At 42.7% G+C, this 24,474-nt stretch overlaps 1 protein-coding gene across 37 annotated transcripts in view; it reads left to right on the plus strand.

Moving 5' to 3' along the window:
* GLYR1 (glyoxylate reductase 1 homolog) overlaps positions 1 to 21,667 on the plus strand; it is a 41,333-nt gene extending 19,666 nt beyond the window's left edge. For 3 of the 37 annotated variants that reach the window (XM_083414167.1, XM_083414176.1, XM_083414177.1), the window contains 11 exons: positions 3,983 to 4,069; positions 7,631 to 7,687; positions 8,449 to 8,499; positions 8,604 to 8,677; positions 10,774 to 10,873; positions 12,321 to 12,431; positions 14,677 to 14,778; positions 15,490 to 15,652; positions 16,306 to 16,485; positions 16,925 to 17,049; positions 18,036 to 21,667. In XM_083414167.1, coding sequence (XP_083270293.1) covers positions 3,983 to 4,069; positions 7,631 to 7,687; positions 8,449 to 8,499; positions 8,604 to 8,677; positions 10,774 to 10,873; positions 12,321 to 12,431; positions 14,677 to 14,778; positions 15,490 to 15,652; positions 16,306 to 16,485; positions 16,925 to 17,049; positions 18,036 to 18,110 — 1,125 coding nt within the window. In that variant the 3' untranslated portion in view covers positions 18,111 to 21,667. The remainder of the gene's footprint in view (positions 1 to 3,982; positions 4,070 to 7,630; positions 7,688 to 8,448; positions 8,500 to 8,603; positions 8,678 to 10,773; positions 10,874 to 12,320; positions 12,432 to 14,676; positions 14,779 to 15,489; positions 15,653 to 16,305; positions 16,486 to 16,924; positions 17,050 to 18,035) is intronic. The other 34 variants (XM_083414199.1, XM_083414181.1, XM_083414184.1 and 31 more) reach the window with 16 other exon arrangements.
* Positions 21,668 to 24,474: the final 2,807 nt, after the last annotated feature.

Raw genomic sequence — 24,474 nt, forward strand, 5'->3', positions numbered from 1 at the left:
CCATAATCATTTCTATTAGTTGGCTCTTCCAAAGTGCTCAGCTTTAGAAGTTTCATGGAGTGGCTCCTCTCTGGGAAATCCAACGAGATAACACCATTTTTCCATCTTGTTGCACGCTAACCAAGGAAACGGAGCACAATTTCACCGTCAATAGTGGTATATGTTAACATCTCCATCTCATTTGTGCATTTGGTCAGATGACAGCCCTTTCCATCTCATCCTTTCTCCGGTACGGTCAGGCTGGAAAAGGGCCAGTTGCCTTGATAGATGAGCACGAAGAAAGCTTCTAGAAGTGGATTACGTAGCCAGAAGACGTCCGTTTCTATGCATTCCTAATTCTTTGCCAGCCTTTGATTGCTCACCCCCCGTTGTGGTCTGTCCCATCCTTGGACACTTGACAGATGTTCACTAGCGGAACGTGGTCACCTCTATCTATTCAAGAAAGTTGGAATCTCCTGGCGGTTGATGTTACCTACTTCAATTCTTACCAGTTGAATGGATTACTATAATGCTAATGCTCCACAAGGCTGAATCTGAATGCCACTAAGAAGCATAAGACAGGATTACTAATCAGCTAAGATTTACTAGAATTGCATTCCACTCATTTTCAGTTGAATGGTACAAAGTGCTTCCCTCTTTCTCACTGCCATCTTTTATTAGGTCACAGTTGTGACTCTCATCTTTACTAGTTTGAGGTTTAGATTCCTGCAGTCTGGGAAAACCATTATTGATACTTTATTGGTGACTGACCAGATCCCTGCGTTTAGATGTGATGAAGCTGCTTGCAAGTAGGATTTTCCCTGAGATTTTATTTTAGGTTATACATTTCCAAAACAGTTGGCATGAGGGTGTTCATATTTGCTAACTTGTTCTTTTGGAGAGTGTATCAGTACAGTGGAACCTCGAGTTGCGAACGTGATCCATGTGGGAGGCACATTTGCAACCCACAGCACCGCCTCTGCACACGCGCACGACGCGACTCGGCACTTCTGCGTATGCACAAAGTGCGATTTTGGTGCTTCTGCGCGTGCGCGAGCACCGAAATCCGGAAGTAACTGTTACGGTACTTCCGGGTTTGGCGCGTCCGTAACTCGAAAACGCACAACCCACAGCTTTCGCAACCTGAGGTATGACTGTAGTAAATTTAGCCCTTTTAATTTCAGAAGCATACTAAGTCACTGGCTGAATACCAGGTATGGGGGGTGTCCCTTTTTACATGGTTGATTGCAGAAATGTTGGTAGTTATGGATGGATTTTCTGGCTGATGGAGCAGCAGCATCAAGAAGTTTGGAAAGAAAAGAGGCTACTGAAAGCAACAGACTTCTTGATGACGCTGCTCATTCAGCTACCACTGCTGCATACTCTCTTGCCCATTGAAGAATATTCAGTAATTTTTCAAAATATAATCATCAAAAGAGTGTGGGAGCCCCGTTCCAGTGGAGGAGAGCCCTGCTTTTGTAAGAATGGCTGTTGGACCAGGCTTTGTATAGATAGCACTGTCTGTGACAGTCCAAGTCCTCTTGGCAACTGAAATGGTCCTGGTTTGTTACTGTTGTGGAATCTCACTCTGCCTAAAATCAAAAGGGATTGCAAGCTGCTGTAGAAGATGGCTAGAAAACATCTCGCTGAGAGGTCTATTAATCTGTGCACTAAATGGACACTGGTTGGTTGGTTGGTTTAGCCTTTTACTTAAAATGTGGTGGAGATGGGAGGTTTAATGTTGGAGGATAGTAGAGTTATTGTTGTCACCAGATTCCAAAGACGGTGATGCTATAAAATGCTTCCTAGATTATGATGAGGCTATGGCAACTCCCTCTACACCTTCAGGTGATTGTTGTAAAATAATTTATACCCACCTTTCAACCCCTGCAGATGTCTTTCAAGGTAATAGCTCAATGGGTAGAACGTATGACTCTTAATCTCAGGGTCGTGGGTTCAACCCCTACACTGGGGAGAAACTTCCTACAGTGCAGGTGGTTGAAGTAGATGGCCCTTAGGGTCCCTTCCAACTCTACAATTCTGTGACACCAGTCATCACATCACATCCACACACAATGTTTAGAGGTTGCAGAGCAGTACTGGGTGACTCTTGGTCGCTCTTTGTTTATATTCATATTCAAGAGATCCAGTACCATATACATGCATTTTACACGGTACGCAAATTCATGGTGATTCCAGGGGTAGGAGATGAAAATGATTGTTCCTGATCATAGGTTTGGAAGGAATGGGAAGGTTCTGCTATCATTCAGGGTAATCTCTCCACCGCCCTAGCCAAATCAGCCTCTACAGTCCAGCCCCCCACTTATATGTAATATACAAAATACTTATATACACACAAACTGAAGGAATTTACTGCAGAACCAATAGAGCCAGATGGCACAGGCTTGAGAAGACAAGCAAGGGCATCTTTACCATCAACTCTACACATGTTCGCTCAAAAGTAATTTCCATCAAGTTCACTTCATTTTAGGTAACTACTGTATGTATAGGATTGTAACTATCAAAATCCAGCATTTGTTTTGCAAAAGATAAGGAGCCTATTATGTGACTGGGTGGCTATTTTGTTACTCTTGCAACTCTTACACCAAAGGGATTTAATACTTAATAAGGGTTGCCAATGTGTGGACTTGGCCCAGCTGAAGATTGATGGTAGAGTTGTAAGAACTACCATATAAAAAGAATAGTGGCTTAGAATAGCCAAGGTTGATAATATGAATCATAATGTTTTGGTCCGTTGAAAAACGTAAAAATCTTAACCAGATCATTTATTAAAATAGAAAGCAAAAAGTGGTGGTGCTTAGAAGACATGCAGTGAAAATTGGCCAAGATTCCAAAACCAGTAAAGATTTTGGCTTTTGTTCATCGCTTTCCTTCTGCCTCAGCAGTAGATATAGATTAGAGTGTAATGTGCTTTTGGCACAATTCTTCATTCCAGAAATTGGGACCCATTAAGAAAAAACTAGGTTAGAGGTGAAGGGTGGGTTCTGTTTGAGTCAAGGAAAGGGATGCAAATTGATGTTTATATATATATATATATATATAAAACAAGAGGTTAATAATGGTAGAAGAGCAAGCTGAGATGCACTGTGTTCTCAGTACATTTCTCCATGACAATAATGGCAGAGGGAAATAAGATAAGATGAGGGAGTCCTTCTTGGAAATAAATGTCATTCTGGCTTGTGAAATTTACTGGATAGCATGTATTGAATCATTGTCATGTGCATTGATTATGTTACGTTCATGATGTTAAGCACACCTAATAGGGTGTAAGTCTTAGTGAACCTGGGGGTGGGGTGGGGACCTGCTTCCAAGTTTACAATAGGATCTTGCTGCATGGATTATTGCTTGATTGCTTTGAGTCACCTTGAAGCTGCTAAAAGTCCTTGCTTATTTTGGTTAATTTGCTTTTATTGGATTTATTGTCCATGCCACCCACCCCAAGTTCCTAGATATAACAGAAATTAAATCAAATCAATAAATTAACCCATTTTAAAAAAATACTGTACGTTACCAGAATTCAAATTATCTCTGGTCTATTATTTGCCCAACTTTCACCAAATACTATAAGCTCAGACCTTGGGAAAGAGAACACTTTTTATTGTAGAGTCAACACTTCTCTGTCCTCTGTGTATAGAATACAGATGGACCCTTCCTCACCATTCATTCCTTTCCTTTTTTGCACATGAGAGATAACACTCTCCTAACCAGCCCAGCCATTTGCTCCTAGCGCAAACCCCTTTCTTCCACTGAGAGTTTTTCATATGCCATTTTGCAAGCACGTTCCACTACTTAATTTTGGAAGTTATATTCCTTTGTAAAAGCAACATTTTCCAAAGAGTGATTGGGGGATGTGGAAGAGGAAAATATGCTTCATTATATTTGTTACATATTCATTTAGCTGCTATTCAAATATCCTGTGCACAGAGTTTTGGGATTCTGTCCGTAAACTTTGTTCTTATTCAATCTCCTCCTTGCTTCACAGGATCTGACAATCCCTGAATCGAGCACAGTGAAGAGAATGATGACTGGCACCATGGCTGGCTTTAAATGGCCACCGAGTGTAAGCGAGGTGATTTAATTCTTTGTCTTTTCCTCAGTGGAAAAAATTCTAGCATTTCTGCTGTTGTACGAAGCACAGTGGGGTGGAGCACAATAATCCTCTACTTTGCATACATCAGAGTTTCTTAATGGAAGGCTTGGTTCCCCATATTTTGTGCAAGAGACCCTTTCCTTCCTTGCTCTTCCATTTCCAGTCCTCTATGTGCATGACTTGCATCATGCCCCTTTTCCAGTTTCAAATACTCACCTCTTGTATTACTTCATCTCCTCTCTCTTACTGTCCCTATTCCTGTACCCATCTCTGCATTGCCCTGGTTACTGTCTGTTTCATATGGGCGAAGGGAAACAAGAGGAGGAGCCACTAGGCTCGTTCTAACATAACACTAAACCATGGTTTAGCATGAACTGAAACAAACCTGAATAAAGCCTTGGACTCACCATCAGCCAAGAAAAGGATTTCTGTAGCATTTAGATTTGCTTCCATTGAAACCTGGTTTATGTGCAAACCAGGCGTTGTGGTTTAAAGATGTTTTGGTGAGCTTCTGAGCAAACCAACTACTAACCATGGATTATGAAGCTGGCTTGCTCAATTTAATCAAAGCTTGTTTTAAACCTCAGTTATATTGTGATGACAAGTTAGATTTCAAATCTATAGAAGGCCTTCTGGTTGCATGGGAGAAGATGATTTGCTCTTGCTCATTCCAGCACTTGTACATAGTACCAAACCATAGTTTATGGTTGCATACAAACCAGCCCACTGTAGAAGAGGCGTTACTTTTCCATGCATTGGTGCTTTAAGTTGGGTCACCTGGTGCCATGGTGATGTCAGGTGATTGACAGTTGTGTAGCCCTGTTTACCTATCAAAATGGTCGGGTTGTGTGTGTGTGTGAGGAGCTTGGGATCCGGCCATTCCTCATTCCTGACAAAACCCATTCTGCAGTCTTTCAGTCTTAAGATGACAATAGTAGTCTTCATCTAATAGCCTAGTTTAATTAGTCTAATAGCTATGCCCTAGCTTCTTAAAACATTTTTAAATTAAATTTATATAAATAATAAATATATTTTTATATAAGTCATTTCTTAGGGCAGCACTTTAAAATGGTTTAAATCACATACCATGAACAGTGCATTTACTAGTATTTAAAGGTCTCAGATTACTATTGCACTAGGCATGCCAGGCCTGAGAAGCAAGCTATAAGCATGTTCTTACATATGTTTACTCAAAAGTAAGGCCCATCTATTTCAGTAAGGCTTATTCCCTGTTTACTTGTAAAGTGTTCTGAGAAACTCACTTTGGAAATATATAAAAAAAAGCTGTTACGTTATGAACATAGTGGCTCAAATGCAAAAATATAACTTGTGAACATGAACAGAAATGCTCCTGTCTTTCATCATTTTGGCGGCTAGAGAAAATAACTTGGGAAATGGGGATGAGACCCACAAAGTGAAGCAATGCAGAGCAAAATACCACTCTTCTCCTTGCCAGAAACACTAGCATGCTCAACTTCAAATTTCCTATTCTCTCCCACCCCTTAGACTCCAATGTTATGTAGTTATAGTAAAGAATGACCCCTCACACTACCAGGCAAAATCCCTGCAACACGGAAGTCATGCAGGTCTGTCCTAGAAAGAAAAGAGGAAAGAATCCAAAGGCAAACACACATCATGTTCAGAATTTGCTTTTTGCATAGCTCAGTATGTTCATTGTTGCCTCTTTGATCTTTGAAATGCAATACTCATAAGCTAGGAGGTAAGGGTAGAAGCTTAGCAGCACAGGTGATTGTCTGGGGCTCCAGGGCTACCACTTTACAGCCCTCTGGCAGCAGGACTTCCTATAAAGAATGCAGCAGTTGGCAAAGTTGGTAGGGCAGGGTTAGTCAATGTGGTGCCCTCCACTGTTGCTGAACTCCCATCAGCCCCAGCCGGCATAACCACTAGTGAGGGATGAAGGGTGTTATAGTCTAGCAATGCCTTGAGGGGCGGGCACCACATGGGCTACTCCTGTACTAGGTCCAATAGCAGAGAGGGGATAGAACTCATGGAATTGTTGGCTGATAGAAGTCTTGTCACGTGATTCTCCCTGCAATTTCCCCTCCCCTCCTACCCTTCATTGCTCAGTTCTGAGGGCCAAACTACACAAAAAATTAAATACATCTTTGCATTTGGCTTGCAGGGTTTTTAAATACAAATTTCCTTCCAAACCAAATTTTGTATATTTATCACAATTATTTGTTTGCTTGTTTATTTATTATTAGTCAGATTTGTATACCGGCCTTCATCCGAAGATCACAGGGTGGTTCACAACATAAAAACACAAAATGTGAACCCAAAATATATAATAAAACAAAAACAAACCAGTAATCTCCCGCCTGCAAACACATTTAAACAGCCATAGAATGTTAAGCAGCCAAATATGTGGTTATAGAGAAACATTTTTGCCTGGCGTCTGCAGATAGGTAATAAAGGCATTCCACAAAATGGGAGCCACCACAGGAAAGGCCCATTTTTGTGTTTCCACCCTCTGGTCCTTTCGTGGAGGAAGCACACAAAGAAGGGACTCAGAGGATGATCTCTGTATCTGGGCTGGTTCATATGGAAAGAGGCAGTGATGACGAACATCAAAACCTATTACACTGTTCATGCAATGCCAATTGAATCTTGTCTTTCTCTTTGTTGTGTGACCATTGGTAGAAAATATAAGGAGGAGTAAGGATGATTAGATAACCAGTCAACACCAATTATTAGTTGAAGAGTTGATAGTGGCTGGTGCCAAGAGGCAGAAGATAAAAAAAGTAGTCAAAGTAGTTTCTGAGATATCACCTTAGGTTTGGTTTTTGGAGTTGGCAAACTGTGTCCCTCACCGTTTAATATTTATCAGAAACATTTCACTTAAATTGATGATTTCCATCTAACATGAACATGCTCTTAGAATGGGTAGTACTTACCTGATTTATTTAAACGAGTAATAAACCGCTCTTCAGACAAAAAAAAAAAGGCTTCCTAAGTGACTTATTTTAAAAAAAAAAAAGATTGAGAACACAGACCTGTAGCAGAATTTTAAGCATGTTTACTCAAAAGTAAATTGCTTGCTGCTTAATAGTGTGCTTAGGATTGCAACTTAGAAACCAATACATTCAGATGAGTCCTGTTTTTAAAAGGAAAGTGCTTTTATGGGATATATCACAAGCTTAAATATATCCCAAGGAGTCATTTTCAAGCAGCCTACCATAATGTTGCCATGGGTGGCTTTCACTGAAGAGGCTATTGTGTGTATTATGTCCTGGAAATTACTTTCCTTCTCCTGCCAATTCTTTCTGAGCTGAACTCCCCAGCCTGCCTCTCCTGGACTCTCTTAATTCCCACCTCTATTACCAAGCATAATGATAACTTCTTGACACACATCCTGTATTAGGTACAGAGATAAAAACAAGTCTCTTGCTAGTCTGTGGCAGACATCAAGGAGTCTCCTCAGAATTCAGAAAGTGACGACCCATTAAAATGTGTGTGGAGGCTTTTCAGACTTGAAGTTTGGTTGCCTTGGTTTCTAAGTTTGCCTCTTTGCAATTGCAGCCTGTGAAAGATGGCGACCCTCATTTCCATCACTTCCTGCTTAGCCAGACAGAGAAGGTGAGCAATAGGTTTGGCTGATGAGTTCATTGCTTGTGGCACTTCAGGAGTTGAAGTCTCTGTGCCAGGTTTCATTAGTTTTGCTTTGGCATTCATAAGTGAAAATGCCTTTAAAGCTGAGCCATGACATCCTCAGATTTCCTTGAGGAACAGCAGTTTTTCACTTGTACATATGGGACAGGTATGATTTTAAAAGTTCCTGGAGCAGGTCACCAGAAGCTGCGCATAAGGCAGCTATAGGGATATAACAGTCATTTATTTCACCCCACATGCATTTCATAAAGATTCCTCCATCCTAAGGGAGCATGGTTGGGGAGCAGGAAATAGGATGTTGCCTTATACTGAGCCAGATCATTGATCCATCTAGCTCAGTATCACCCTAAGCCTAGACTCTCCACTGACTGGCAGCTGCTCTCCAATGCTGGTGATTGAAACTGGGTCCTTCTGTATGCAAAGCAAGTGCTCTACCCACTGACCTGCAGCTGTTCTCCTGCAATAATTATTTACTTGGGGGCTTTTTTTGCCAGATCTTTCTAAGCTTGGTTCTTCACCTATGAGTTCAAAGTGTTATCTGGGATTGCCCTGGAGGGAAGGTGTTGAGCCTAAGAACTGTTTTTCTCATACAGAAAGTAGGGTGGGGTGTCTCTGGCTTGATCATAATTAATTGTCTATTCATGCTGAGTATATAGGTCTACTTGCCCTGCAAGACAGCAAAAGAGTTTTCCCCAAAATTTGTTATTTTCCTTTTCCTCTCTATGCAGCCGGCTGTTTGCTACCAAGCCATCACAAAGAAGCTGAAGGTGTGTGAAGAGGTATAGCAGACTTCCTTTTTCACTTGCCTGCATTAAAGTTTTGAGACTGCCTGTTTCTGTAAAGTAAAATTATCTTTTATGGCTGTGCTTTTTCTACCCCTTAGGAAACAGGGTCCACGTCTATCCAGGCAGCCGACAGCACGGCTATCAATGGCAGCATCACTCCCACAGACAAGAAGTAAGAACCTCCTTTTCTTTCATTTCCCTCTGATTCTGAAGGCTGCCGTGTCTGCCTGTTGGCTTAAGGAGCAATTTGCAATATAACACATATGATACATATATGTAAACAGTTACGGCAATTGCATATATAAAACATTTTTAAACACCATAGTTATATGTGTTACAGCAGTTGAGAATAAGATCACATATGGAAAACTAATTCAGATTCAAAGCAGATACCAGTTGGGATAAAGATTTTAGAAGGCTTGTTAAAAGAGGAATGGTTGAGTGAGTTTGTGTTTTTATAAAAGTATTTCTGTATCACCATATTATAAAATATAAGGGTGATGTACAACGAAACATTAAACACCATTAAAAACAATTCAGAGAATCACTAAAGTAACTGGCTAGTCTAAACATTAGAAATTTAAATAGCTGCAAAGGCCTTCCAGGATAATAAAAAAAAAAAGCCTCCAAGAGATGCAAGAAAGTCAAAAGCAATGAGTTTCTTGAAGAAGAGCATGATCAAACTATGATAAATAAAATTAGCAAGACTTCCTGGATATCGTAATGAGCCTGCCTGCTGGTCCGATGAAGGCATTTTGAAAAATGAAAGTTGCTTTTAACACAACTCTAGGGTCGTTGCATGAATGTGCTGGGAGTTGCCTAGTCTATATGTGGGTGAAAGCATTGTCCTGCAAGGCAGGTCAGGTGGCCTAATCTGTTTAACCACCAACCCCAAACCACCAGACACATGGGTAGAGGCCGGAAGCATTGTACCTTCCAAGAACAGCACTCTGTGACACTTGTGTCCTCTGGCACTTCCTGTGCTCCCCCCCCCCTCCTTTCTAGAGTGACAGGAGTTACGGTTGCACTTCCTGCCTCGCTCTCGGAAGCAATTTCCCTCCTGCTCCGATCCAGAACAGGCTGTGGCCTGTTTGTCGCTGGAGCTGTCTCGGAATGTCCGTTTTTCAGGCTTGCTGAAGGGAAACTTAATATATAACAATGAAAGTATTCAGGTAAACCCTTTCCCCTTAGCAATTCGGAAGCAGACAATGCGTCCCTCTGGGTTGGGCTCTGTTAGTGTGAAAATGTCTTAGCAGTGGCTTGCCGCAAGTCTCTCATGGTGGTTTAGTTAAGCATTGCAAGTGCTGCCAGCTGAGAACTGAACAGCAGACATACAGAAAGCTAAAATGTGTTAGCTTTATTAAGATCAGTTTTGAAACGCCTTTGTTAATTGAGGAGGGAAACAGTCACTTGTATTCTTTGTAAGGTTCCAAGGGTAATTTGTCTTTGTTCCATTCTGGTATCCCTTGTTCTTGCCACTGCCTCTTTATAGTTTACTTAAAGTGCATGCAGGGCCCTCTCAACCAAAATTCTTCCAATACCCCCCTCCCCTCCTTACTAATTTGGATAAGGAATGTTGCATGTTAGCAGTGGCTTTTCCTAAGCATGAAACCAGAGTGGCTGCTAACATGTGAACTGTAGCTTAAACAGGCACTTAATTCTATTTAAGTGGCATGGCAGAAAGATTTACAAAAACATAAGTGACTTTTGATCTGTGAGTTGTGCACCAGGATACCAAATGCTGTGTTGAGCCTTCTGAGGCAAACTAGCTAAGAGAGGGAGTTGCCCAGTCATTGCTGAACTGTACTCTAATTTAGACCTTGCACAAGCAGACCCAAGACATTTTTCATTGCACCGCCCTAGTCCGTTTTGTGCTATCAATGAGTATGACTTTGTGCACCCAGTTCTTGGTCCTCCTAGGATGAGGTTCTCTTATCTGCCTGAGCAGAAAGTAATGTCTCTTAAGTCTGGACTGCTTGTTTAGGCATGCTGTATAGAGCAGATTTTTGATGTCTGTCAGCCATTGGCTCTTTGCTAGGGATATAAATGTGATCCTTTTGGTGTTCCTGCTCCTGAGAACATTGGTGCTCACTCAATAAATCCTCTGTTACTATGAATTACGCACTTTGCTGCCTGCCTCTGTATGTCTGTTTCCATGAAGCTTGAACCCCACAAGGCCTCGAAGAGCCTCTGCTTCTATATCTCCAACCTCACATTAAGCCCTTATGCAAATTTCCAACGCTACAAACTTCCTTCTCTCCTCCCCAGGATAGGGTTCCTTGGCCTTGGCCTGATGGGGAGTGGCATCGTGTCCAACTTACTAAAAATGGGTCACACTGTCACGGTCTGGAACCGGACTGCTGAAAAGGTGAGTTCATTCTTTGGGAAGTATGAGGCGATATCATACATGATCTTAGTCACCTAGTCTAAGCTTATGCATCTGCAGAGAAACTTCATTATGAAGCGTTGGCAACTTTCAGCTTGGCTGACCTTAAGCCATCCTCCCAAATGTGAACAGTGGGGTTTCACTGAGCTTGGAAGTATAGTAATGAGGAGAAGCCATTTAGACAAAAAGTATGCCTTTCTGTCAGTCACGTCTGAGACATGCATTTCTGAGCTCCACCACTGCTGTGACAAAGTCAGCTTAAATTACCACACCAGAACGTAGTAGCCATGGTAACATTTTCCTTCCCTCTGCTTCATGTTCTTTCCTCTCATTTTGTGCTATTTTTGTGGCTAGTAGCAGAAGCTCTGCCTTCTGATCTCTGGAACAGCTCTTCCCACATCATTCTTGTATCAAGTTTTTGGAGATGGATTTATTTATTTGAAGCGTTGGTTTACCCTGCCCTTCAGCCAAAAAGGCTCCTGGAATAGCTTGTATATGAGATCAGTAGCATACAAGCCAGTCCCTTCAGGCTTGCAACCTAACAGATACAACACAAGAGGGAAGAGAAGCCGACTCAGGCATCAGTTCGTAGTGAACACATAAATAGCTTTTGAATGGGAAGATTTGAATGAGAGGAGGCCAGTGGCAGCCTGTCTCAGCAGAGTCAATGGAGTGGACCCTGAAGCCCCTCTGCTACAGCCAGCTGGAATGGCTAGTCTATAGATTGCTTGAGCACAGTGGAGTGAGAGATAGTGTGCATGTCTGATTCTTAAAAGCAGTAATCAAACACACAATGCCCCTCCCCCCCTTATTCTGGGGTGAAAGCAATCAGACTTGGTTTCAGAGCTACCATCTAGCAGCCTGTGACAGCAGGGGAATGGCCCAAATGTTCAGTGCCCACACAGAGATGATGAAAGCTAGTGCCAGGACCCATCCCCACCTACTGCCACCAGCAGAAAGTAGCAGGTTGTCTTCTGTCATTCAGGACAGGTGAGGTTTTCTATTCCCCACCAGCCCACATGGGCTGTGTTTTGGAACTGGGCTCTAGCTGTTGCTACCTGTTTGGCTGTTAGAAGGTAGCCTGCTATCATTGGCCTCTTGAGCTGAGGGCCTGATAAGTTGCTATGGAACTCCTGGGGTCTTTGGAGTACTCCTTGAAATGCACTGCCTAAAGTAAGGGAATAGCTAACCACTCTAGAAAGCAGAGAAGAGAACCTGACATCACTGAACGTGATCTCCACACCCCAGAAAACAAGGTTCTTCTAAATAGCCTAGCCCTGTTTCATTTTGTTCATGTGAATGTGGTCCAGGATGCAATCCTCTTCAGTTAACCATGGGCACATCAGGGTCCCTGGTAGAGCGAAGCCAGCTTTGACCTTTATTATTCAGTGGTTTCCATTTCTTACATTTGGGTCTGTGACTTTTGCAGTGTGATTTGTTCATCCAGGAGGGGGCAAGGTTGGGAAGAACCCCCGCTGAAGTGGTCTCCACCTGTGACATCACTTTCGCCTGCGTATCTGATCCAAAGGCAGCCAAGGATGTAAGGATTATCTCTTTTTCTTGCACGCTCTCACCTTTCTCTCAGTGCTGTACACAGCACTGACTTTCCATGACCAAAAACTCTTCCAAAATATACTGAGTCCTGATGAATGAATCCCTCCACTGATTCTAGACATGAATCTCTGCAGCTCTTTAATTGTAAGCCAAGAAAGTGCAGAAATCATATTCCTCATTGTAAGCTTCCTATAATGGATGCCCAAAAGTTTGCCTGGTACAGTAATTCCCAAACTGTGCATCAGGGCATGCTAGTGTACTGCAAGAGAGGCTGAAGTGTGCCTTGAAAAAATTAGTAGACTGGAGGCGTCCTCCATTCTGTGCTCCTTATAGCAGTGAGGGCCCATGCAACATTGATTAACCCTCCTTACTGTTTACTTAGCATATATATATAAGGACATGCTAGAATTTGAATATTTGAATAGTATCAGAATATTCAGTTGGAATAAGTGTGTGCTAGGATTCCCTTATGCAATTGCTGAAGGATGCAGGAAAAGCCCAGAAGCATCACTGTTGTCTTGCCTTGACTGGGAAGGGGGAAATAGGAGGTAGTGGTAGTTTCAAGGAGGAAGCCTGGCTGCTGTTCTGGGAACAGAAATTGTGAGAATTAAGAGTGAGGTGTGCCTCCCAGTTTTAAATCATGGGTGGAAAGTGATCAGAGTATCAAAACATGGCTCTAGTATTTAGAACAAGGTCAGCCTGTCTTTTCAGCTGTGTGTTGACATTGTCTGCCCAAATGCTTAATCTTCTAAAAGCTTTGCTGTCAAATGACTGGAATAGTTCACAGTAGATTTGGGCAGAGCTGGTTACTTTTGCTTTTTGTTTTCTTCATTTTGTGTGGTTGCTGATGTAGTGTATGTTTATAATTTTCATGATCCTCTTTGAAGGCTGTAGTCTAAAGGCAATATATAAAACAAATAAAGGACTGTGCGCGCTGTGGGATTGGATAACCACAGTCAGCCACAGAAGCAAATTGTATCACTTCACAGTTTAAAATGTTTTAGATAACTTTATTGTGACTTTTCCATAGCTGTAGCCAACCCTGTGAGAGGTTGCTATTGTTCCCATTTTACAGCTGAGGAACAGAGGCTGAGAGTGACTTGGATGAGACCACCAAGAGGTGGAGCTTGAACCTCGGTCTCAAAGGCTGAGGTCAGATGGAGTTTAATTGGTGTGTGCTTTCCCAGTAGCACACTCCTAAAACCCGAGACTACTAATAGAGGGTGGAATAAATGCTTGTGCTGCAAGTTTTGTAGCTCTTATGTGGCTGTAAGAGTAGGCTTGAAAACTGTTATCTGTGCTTAGCAAAATCTCAGAAAAGCAGCAGAGAATCCCCTGGCACAGTTAAATATATTTTTCTATTTATTAAGTGATTTTGCTCCAGGGTCCTACCTAAGCTCATGTTATCCATACAACTCAACGAATGCACAATACAAATAAAATACACAAAAATAATTGTGTGGCTGAGTGTATATGAAGCAGAGTAACACAAAATGTATGATCTGCTCCTCCTAATAGGACCTAAGAAGCTACCATTGTGCCAGGTCAGACCAAGTCCATCTAGCCCAGGAGTTAGGCAACTCTTCATCTCCTACCTTTTTTAAAAAGGATTTTCCCTCCCCATATCATTTAAAATGGCCTGCTGTCATAACCAGCACCCATCCAGAGCCCTACAATGTCAACACAATAAACCAAATCTTACCCTTGCTGTTTTATATATATGTAACTGCAAGGCTGTGAAGTTAATAGAATGGGAGGTTTCATCCTTGAGTAAGAAGTTGGGCTGCATGAATTTTGGATTCCTTTTGAGTTTCTGTTTTATACAGGTGCTACAGTATAGCACTGCAGATTTGTGCGCATGCTCGGCTGTGAGAAACTAGTCTTATTTCTGTGTGGTCCAGTTCCTCCCCTCTGCCTGGAAATGCAGATAGTAACACATCCTAATGGAGCTTCAACCAGACATCCCTTATCCAAGATAGAGAGAAAATGTAGCCCAAGGCAGTAATGCCATCATCTTCCTGGTCCTTTGTTAGAGCTTCCTTAAAACTATCCTCTGTCTAAAGTGAGCAGCAGCATCCTACAAGGTAAATAATGTTGACGCCACTCAAGTCATGTGGGCACTTTCAGCAAGCCCTTGTGCAGAGATTGTTAGCAGCAGGCCCTTTAGCATTGGCACAGGTGGATTTCCTTTGCAGACAGCCTATTGCTTTGGCGCTCTTCTATTCCCACAGCTGGTGCTTGGTCCTAGTGGAGTTCTCCAGGGTATACGTCCAGGAAAGTGCTACGTGGACATGTCCACCGTGGATGCAGACACTGTTACAGAACTGGCTCAGGTAAGCATTGCAAACTGAGTACCTGGTGTTATTTTAAATCATGTAATAGGGTTAGCTCTCCTTCAGGATGGTGTTCATTCACTCCTTTTCTGCTACATGCAAATTCTGCCTTAAAAGAGCCAGGCAATTTGCAAGCTTACTAAAATTGAGACCTGTAAACAGAGATTCGGATTTTTGATTCAAATGATTTGTGAAAGTGTGCCTCACCTCCCTGTACCACGTTCTCTCCATGTCAAAGTTCCATGTCTCCATTTCCTTCTTGCAAACTGTATGCCCTTTTGCACACACATGCACCTGCCTACTGTCCTTAGGATCTCTGAACTTTTTCTTTGATCTAAAGAAATGGTAGCCAGTGTGGTGCCCTCCAGATACTGCTGGAGTCCACGAACAACTGGAGGGCACCAAGTTGGCTGCCCCTAAATTGATGTGACCTTTCAGTTCCCTCAAAAGTAGCTGCGCTGTCAATAGTCTCTTGCTGACATACTCAACATTAGCCAATATAATGTGTTTTCAACTTTAGTGTCACCACAGCAGATTATCCCAATAGCTAGAGGGAGTTCATGGGTGCTCCTGTCATTAATAGGTGTTTGGGGTTTCCTGTATTTCCTGATGGTTTTCAAGGTGTAGCTTTCCTCTTTGACCTCTTGGTTGGTGCAGTATGTGTGTGCCCCATGTGTATGTAATTGGGACATTTCTTCTCATTTCTTCCAGGTGATCGTATCCAGGGGTGGTCGCTTCCTGGAGGCACCAGTTTCAGGGAACCAACAACTCTCTAATGATGGCATGCTGGTGATACTAGCTGCTGGTGACAGGGGCTTATATGAAGACTGCAGTAGTTGTTTCCAAGCAATGGGGAAAACCTCTTTTTTTCTAGGTAATACCTTCCATCCCAGAGCTGAAGAGAATCATAGTAGGCTGATCATAGGCAGAATAGAGTTTAAGCCCACTGAATTAAGTTGGCTTTAGGGTGCCTCGATTTGTATAGTAAGGATAGGCAATCTGTGGTCCTCCACACTGTTGTTCAACTAAAATTCCCAGCAGCTCCAGGCCAGCTGATGGCCAGTAATCAGGAGTTGATCTGGAGGGCACCATGTTGTCCACCCTTGCTATCAGTATCTCCATTCTGAGAGGTGGAATAGGAAGGTGAGACTCCCCTCAGCAAGTTTAGGCAAGAGAACATAAAACTGTGTGGTCAAAAAATTGTTTTGGAATCCAGAGTCTCTCTGAAGCAGTGATACAGGCAACCCCTGATTTGCAGAAGGGTTGTGTAAGGAGTCATGTGCACAACTGCGGCGCACCCATAAGCCCACTATGCTCCCACCCCTGTTATGCCCCCTTTTCTGGCCGCTTCCAGGTTGCTGTCATGCACGCATTCATATTTGGGATTCAGCCCGCCCACCCCAAACAGAAGATATGGTTGCTTTCACTGGGTGTCTTTCAGAACGGCTTAGATGTCAGTGGGCATGGTGCAGGTTCTTGTTTTTTTCCTTATATAGAGCTGTCCAACAGTGTGTGCCTCTCTCACAGGGGAAGTGGGCAACGCTGCCAAGATGATGCTCATTGTGAACATGGTCCAAGGAAGCTTCATGGCCACAATAGCAGAAGGACTAACTCTGGCTCAAGTGACTGGTCAGTCGCAGCAGACTCTTCTGGATATCCTCAACCAGGGACAGCTCGCCAGCATCTTCTTGGACCAGAAGTGCCAAAGTAAAGTTCTCTCCCATCTTTCCTTCTTAACCAGAAAGCTAGTATCTCTTTTTAAGTGTCACCAAACACTTGCATAGTGGGGTTCAAAGAGTGGGGGGGGGGGGGGGGGAGGAGATAAGCATTGCTTCTGGATTCACTGTTCCATTAGTGTAGTGTAGGATGGATTTGCTGCAAATTCACACTCCCACATCCAAGCCAAAGATTTTATCTACTGAACATTGCATGCTTGTTGCTACTTCATCTGTCTTCACAGCCAGGCTTTTAAAAATATGGGGTGATACAGGAAGTCCATATTTGGGGGCGGGTCACAGTTTAGCAGTGTCCTAGGTTTGATTCTGGCACTAGTGAAATCTGCAAGGGAAGAGAGAAAGCAAGTCAGCAGCTGGGAAAGTGGAATGTGAAATGTACCTGGGGTTTTGTTTCTTTTCTTTTTTTCCAGACATCCTGCAAGGAAATTTTAAACCAGATTTCTACCTGAAATACATCCAGAAGGATCTCAGATTAGCCATTGCACTAGGCGATTCTGTTAACCACCCAACTCCCATGGCAGCTGCAGCCAATGAGGTATGTGTGCTGCCCAGGCCTCCTCTCTTTCTCCAGTTTGATCTTTAGGAGAGCTCCTGATACCCCTTTTGTAAAGGTCAGGGGAGTTGCCACTTTGGCCCTGCATGGCCAAGCCTCTTTGGGTGCCTTGGCCACGCAGCCCCCAGTCTTCCAACTTTGGAGGTATGGCTCACTGGCAAAGGACTCCCACCCTCCTTAGCTTCAAAATTTGGAAATAGGCTGGACCACCCACCATCCTCGCCAGAGGGATGCATCACACTTGCTTAGATAAGTGATGGCTGGGAAAAAGAGGTGGATGGGAAACGACCATTTTCTCCACCTATTTTTAATGGGCCTTCACATCTGCACGCTTGCCATGTTAAGCAGACTTCTTAAACCCTGATCTTCTTGATAATTCCATACACACACCTTTTTTTAAAAGACAGCGGGCACTTATACGGAGGTGATCTTGATGGTGCCCCTTGATTATGACACTCTTCCCTTGATTTGCCAAGTCCTCTGGGGTTCAGCCATTTTTTCAAAGCATTGTAAAACATTTTTGTTTGCCTTGGCTTCTCATGGTTGAAATTAAACCTGTAGAACATTTGTTGTTCAACTCCCATCATCCCTGGCCATGCTTGGCAGGCCTGAAGTCTAACGACATCTGGAAGGCCACAGGTTGCCCATCCTGGTTTAGAGTTTGGTGATTTAATACTGCTTATGGCTGTTGAAAGTTTATATTTTAATGGAATATTTTGGCTCTTTTACATGACACAGTATCATCTTTCCTGTGGGGGAAGCTTTGTTGGGGCTAATTTTGGCCAGCAGGCTTTTCCTCATAGTGAGCTACTGTGACCCCAATTCCCCAACTCACATAGCATTCCTTGAAGGGAAGTGTTTATAGATATTGCTGAGGCAGTTCTGTATTCTAGTGGGAAACCAATAGTATTATGAGAATACTTGCTTTCTGAAAGGACTGCTCTCTTATTGCCTTTCTCTTTCTTCAGGTCTACAAACGAGCAAAAGCATTGGACCAATCTGACAATGACATGTCTGCTGTGTACAGGGCCTACATCCACTAGGCTACCCCATTCTTGTTAATACCATGATTATTAATTATGATGATGATGATGAATACTGGGTTTTAACTCTGGACCAGTCCATCTCTGTCTCTCTGTCTTTCTCTCTTTTTCTTCCCCCCCACCTCTCCTCAATTGTTTTTCCTTTTTTAAAATACAAAAACTCTCCTGGGATCTGCCACAAGGGCAGATTCTACAGCAAGCCTTCCTGTGCCAGCAGCAGCAAGAGTAGGAGGGAAAGGGCTTGGATCATTGCCTTCTTGACAACAAATTATACCACATTCTCGGAGTCACAGAATGGAATTGGCTGCAGGTCATCTCAAACCCTGAGGTGACTCTTGCCAGGAAGATTGCTGCTTGGCTTCTTCTGGTGTTCACTTTTGTACCAGTGTCCTCAAGAGGTTGTTTGTTTGTTTTTAACTGCTGTTTCACTTATTTGCTGTGGGTAATGTGTTCATTGTCCTCTCTTATGCACTAGGGACAATTGAAAGAAGGCTGTCTCACCTGCCTGTGAACCTGGGTGGCTCAATCTCAGGCCCTCTAGATGCTGGTGCACTACAGCTTCCACAAGCAAGATCAGTGGCCCAGTCGTGATGGGAGTTGTCGTTCAGCAACATCTGGAGGGCCAGAGATTTCCCACACCTGGTCTAGACCCTGGGAACCTGGCTCCTCTTTTTTTTCCTAGGAGGAAAGCAGTCACAATCAAGAAGGCGACAGGGCTAAAATTAACATTGTAGTTTCGGATATTCCCCACCTCAGTATCTCAGTGGAATTAGTTATGAGAACCAAAACAGGCTCCATCCATGGCCCTTCCCATTCAGACAGCTTAGTTTTTAGTGTAAACAGGATCTAGCATATGCCTGTGGCACTTGGATATGCCAAATGCATTTAGAACAGCCTTTGGCTTTCCAAGCATTGTTGAACTCCAAATCCAAGGCAGTCTTGGAACAAAGGGATTTTTGTCCCCCAGCATCTGGAGGGCACAGATTCCCCATTGTTGATTTTAAAAAGACTCCAGTTCCCGAAAGGTTAATCCAGTCTTGAATATTGCTGTAAAACCCTATTGCTTTTTATAATTCAGAAAATGAACTGGGATGTGTTTTAAAGAGCGAAGGTAGAAACTTTGGGGTCTTCCTTTGGTTTTATGTCCTGAGAGCATGCACAGTGTGTACGCACCCGATCTTCTGTGGCTGTTAGTGTTGGCAAAGATTATTAGGATTCTTCTCATATTGCCAGAGAGCCATTGGGCAAGGTAAGAGAAAGTGGCTTCAGGAAGACCTAAAATCTGAACGCAGAATCTTGACTTCCATGTTTCCCTTTCTGTAAAAGTGGAGGAAAGATGCCTATTTGTTGGCAAGAACTTTAATACAGCCTAATAAACTCTGCTTGCATGAATGGCAGTGACAACAAGCTTTGAATTGATATGCTGTCATCTGTTGGTGAAGTTGTGAGTGCTCCAGCAGATTGGCCAAGTACCCGTGCTTTGGAAATAACCTAGTAAAGGGAAGTGGGGAATGGCTCCTGTTGTTGAGGCCATTTACCATGCTGGGTCTCACTGGAAGTCAAGTAGGGTCCCAGAGAATTCAAATAAATCTATTTGAATCAACCAGAGCTGCCGTTGAGGGAGGGTGAGCTTTTGAGCCCAACAGAACTTGACCACATGCTTCCATGTGAAAAATGGCTGGTGTCAAATGAACAGTCCTTAGTTCTCTCTGGCAGCTCCTGAACTTTCAAAATGGAATACAAGGATATACAAAGTGGGTGCCGTACAAATAGCAGAGAAAATGCCCCCATGTCTTAAGTACATCAACTCATTGTTAGTCTTGGAAGAGAATCCCGTGTTCACACTTGGAAAGCAGCAGGATGGACACCCCTTGCTGTTCACACATCAGATTTCACATTTTCCATGGGTGTCCTGCAGCTGTAGAGCCCTAATATGCACAGACCCAGCCTGCACAGTAACCCGTACTTACATTTTGTAGTGAATATACCACATGGACCAGAACGTTACCTTGATCAGGACCTTCACATTTGTAGATCCAGTACAAAAACAAAAGCCACACTCCTCTAGTTGCTTGTTACTTCTGTGGTATTTTAGCAGTCGGCCTGGGAAAGGAAACAGAACCAGTTAAGTGTTCCTCTGGAGCAGCCTTCCTCAAACTGATGCCTTCCTGGTGTTTTGCACTACAGCTCCCATCAGCTCCAGCCATCATGATGGGAATTAGTCAAAATCTTCTGGAGAGTACCAGGTTGAGGAAGCCTTCTCTCCCGAGGGTCTTCCATTCCTGCTTGTGTGATCTCTGGCCATAGATAGCCATCAGAGACTGCTCTTTGCACTGTGCTGAAATTTTATCTTGATGAGCGGTGGAAATGAGCACACAACAGTTGTGAGTTTATGGATTCCCTGTTGGATCCTGCTAGGACAGCTTAGGATCTTGCAGAAAGAGCAGTTCAATTTTGGAGGACATACTTTGCAGTCTTCACATAGCGTGATTTATAAATGATAGAAGTAGTTGCAAGGATCTTAAGATACTATCCCAAAGAGGTCCAGGGTGTGTGTGTGGGGGGGGATTTCTTAATCTTGTGATAAAGGCTGTCTTCAGAAAACTTTAAAAGGTGTAAACAGAAACAGCAGACTTCAGTACACTTTATTTTGCCTTGGAGCGAAAAATCCAAACTACGCTGGGTGTAGGAGTAACAGAGAACTGTAACCCCTTGTATTGAAGGCCTATCTTGTGGCTTCTTTGGCAAGGAGAATAAAGATCTGCTAGCGGGTGTGGTTCTTCCTGCAGGACTCTACAGTTACTGATAAACCAAGAACAGCCGAGAACACTCTCAGATAGAAGCCAAGGGTGGGCCGAGCACTCTGCAGTCTCAAATGCCACTTCAGAAGAATAGCCGCCTTCATTTCTTGCAGCAAAATGGGAGCGAGTTGTGGTGCCTTAAAGCTTTTATTGTGGCATAAACTTTCACGGGTCAGAAGTGTGCTATGGCCCACAGGTTTTATGCCACAATATATTTGTGGTGGTTTTTTTTAAGGGGCCGCAAGACTCGCTATACATTCTATTCAGTTTCTCACCTTCAGGAGCCAATTTCTCCAAAATCCTTTTTTTGTGGGTCCCTTCAGATTCCAGCTGTTGATGTTGCAGGAGGGGAAGCTTGGATTACAAGACTGTGTGATTGAACTGGCTTGGTCATTGTTGTCTTAATATTGTTGACAATACTGTAAAGTTACTTTTTAATGGGGATTTCTGTTTTAGCAATTGCTTTTTATTTTGGATCCTTCCTTTTTAAAGAGAAAAAAAAAATGTGACACTTGTGGAAAGCTTGTAAGAAAAAGCAGTTTTCTTTTAATTCCCTCTCCTTCAATGACCGATCTATAGTTAATTAAGGTTGTGAATTTTTTTTTAATTTTTTGCCTTGTTTTTAATTAACGTTTGTCATTCAGAATAGGATGTGTGGTGATGATTAAATGGCAAAAACAGAAGAAATGATTTTTTTTCTTGTGCAATTAACAAAGCTACTGGCAAAAGGAAATAAAACCTTTCTTGGTAACACAATGTTACTTGTGTGTTTCTAAGCTCTCCCCACCAATATTCTCTTTTCTCTCCTTCACCAGCCATTAAATCAAAAGAAATATGTTAAGCCTAACATTCCCCTTACTTTTGATTCATAGAGCACAATGTTATGTTTTTCCTGTATTAAAACTGAAGATACACATCACACTTTTATACACTCAGATCCCATAATGACAGGCAGTTTTTCTTCCTGTCTGTTGCAAGGCAACCCAGTTAAAGTTGTTTCCATTTTCCTACTCTTTTTTTCCTCTGTCAGCTCTAGAACTCTGTGTTTTCTGAATAATGTTAAGAGTATCAGCTTTGCATGCCGAAAGTCCCAGGTTCAATCCCTGAAATCTCCAGGTAGTGCTGGGGAGAGACACTCTGGAGAGCCTCTGCCAGTCAGAGTATACAGAACTAGGCTTGAAGGACTTAAAAGAGCAATCTAGCAGTGTCATTCAACAGTGACAGACAACAGCTTTGCTCTAGACACGGCAGGTGCTCTTTTTCAAAGGAAGCTGCCTTATATGAAGTGAGATCACCAGAGCATCTTACCACAATCCTGTCTGCACTGACTAGTAGTGGCTCTCTGGTGTTTCAAGTGAGATTCCCTCCCAGCCCTACCTGGAGATTGAACCTGAGACCTGCTGCATGCAAAGTTGATACTATACTCTGACCTATGGCCTTTCCCCTTCTGTTTCTAGCTGCAGGCTGCTTGCTAACTTGGGGGGTTCTTAAGCCAAAAGAGTTCAGGAGGACATGAAATTCTGGTGTTTTAGTGGGTTCTACGATGGATATCCCTAGATCAGAAGGATTCCTTTCTGATATAAACGACCACCTAGAACTGCTTGTTTATATGTGATTTTACATCTTATTTTGTCTAGAGTTTTATAATTTTGTAATTGGTATCTTTGTCTTGATACTGGTTATTGACCATAATAAAATGACTTGGCTAGTTGATCCTAATGAGAAAAATTGCCTGCCTTTGGCCTTTGGGATTGTTAATGCATATGTCTGTTTGGCTACACAATGATTTTTGTGTGTTGCAGCAAAGTAGGAAGCAAGAATTTCCTGTTCTCCCTCCTTTAAGACATTGCTACCCAAACAGGTTGGATAAGTTTTGAACTGGAAGAGGCCAGCTTTAGCACAAAGTTTTGTTTTGTGTAAATATTTAAATATGGGGGTTCTGTTTAGGCATACAACTTGTTTATCTTTAGTATTAAACATCAACTTGTTTAATACTACAAGAATGAGAGTATCCATTTCCCTGAAAAACTAAACTTCTTCAAAGGGGAAGTCTTTGGAAGCGAATTTCTGCTATACACTATAGAAAAATAACTTCACAGTATGATAAATCATGTCAGTAAACATAACTTTCTATTTCAAATAGCATTGGGAATGAAAGTTGCTTGCCGTTGTGGTTATATGGAGATCTTTGATGCAGGTACCTTCTCAACCATAAAACTAATTTGGGTAACATTGGCCGGGTCACTATCCCCACCTTGGGAAAGAAAGGTGGGATATAAACAGAAGGAAAGCGCAAGCTGAAGAATTTATGGTAACTTTTTCACTGGGAACATAATGCCAATCAAAGAAGTGCTATATGGTTTATAATCTGGATGTGATAACTCCTGTTAGTTTACAATATCAATCTGAATTATATTTGGTGTGTTGCGGGATGGAATGTGCCTGCTCCAGTTCTATCCAGCTATGTCTTTTTCAGGATTTTCCATTCCATGCCCCTCCCCTTTTTGTGGCTATTTTCGAGCACAGTCAATTACTACTCCGTGGCCACTGAGCATGCTCAGTCATCAGCAGGGTTTTTCCTGTCTCCTTGGTTGTGAATACAGTAATGTCGTTTTGACCAGCACATAACTCTGCACTTTGGAAACAAAGAGAATTGTACAGTACTCTTATCTTTATATCCCTTAGATACAGTTTAAAATAGTATACACATTAAAATTGGTGGATTTCACATTATCTGCCGTTGGTTGTTTTCACAATTCTCCCTCGACGTCCCCCCCCCCCCCAACGCTTGGGCGGACTAGCCTGCTTTATTACGTCACTAGGCTCTATGACGCCACAACCCTCAGAAGCTGGAAAAGGTAGGAAAGCAGAAATACATGAGTGTCGCCTGACTTCCAGGTTGCTAGGCTTCAGTTTTTAAAATGTAGAGATAAAACACACTATATAGTCTTTATAACACTATCGCCCTGAAATTCCGGTGAAAACTGAAGGACCCCAGTAGAAACAAAATTTAAAAATTCCTTCCTGTAGCACCTTGGAGACTAAGTTTATCATTGGTATGAGCTTTCGTGTGCATGCACACTTCTTCAGATACACTGAAGGGTCACCAGACCCTTATATATCGTGAGAGGGTGGGAAGGGGTATTACTCGGAAGGAATGCAAATTGCAGGTCAGAGTTGTCACCGGGGATGTACATAGGAAAGCTCTTTTATGTAATATGATCCTCGGGTAAAAAGGAGAAAGCATGAACTGTAAGAGATAGTCTAAGGAGGTGTGCGTGTATGCTGCTGTAAGAGTTTACGCCGCATTCTGCACCAGGGTAGGCCCACTTGTGTCTAAAATATGCAATTAATAAATAGATGTAGGCACACTCAAAAAAAATAAAATGCAAATTGATGCCGCTCTAGCCCTTGGCACCAACCTCTATGGTAAAACCCATTTGGCATTGATAAATATAAAGGCACCGAGAGAGAGAAAACGTTCAGACCGGAAGTGGTTGTAAACTCCTCCTATCTCTAGGGTTATTTAAAAGCCGAGAAGTGGGCGGAGCCTCGCGGAGGCG

The sequence above is a fragment of the Podarcis tiliguerta genome, assembly GCF_965153285.1.
Source record: "Podarcis tiliguerta genome assembly, chromosome: 14".
NCBI lineage: Eukaryota > Metazoa > Chordata > Lepidosauria > Squamata > Lacertidae > Podarcis > Podarcis tiliguerta.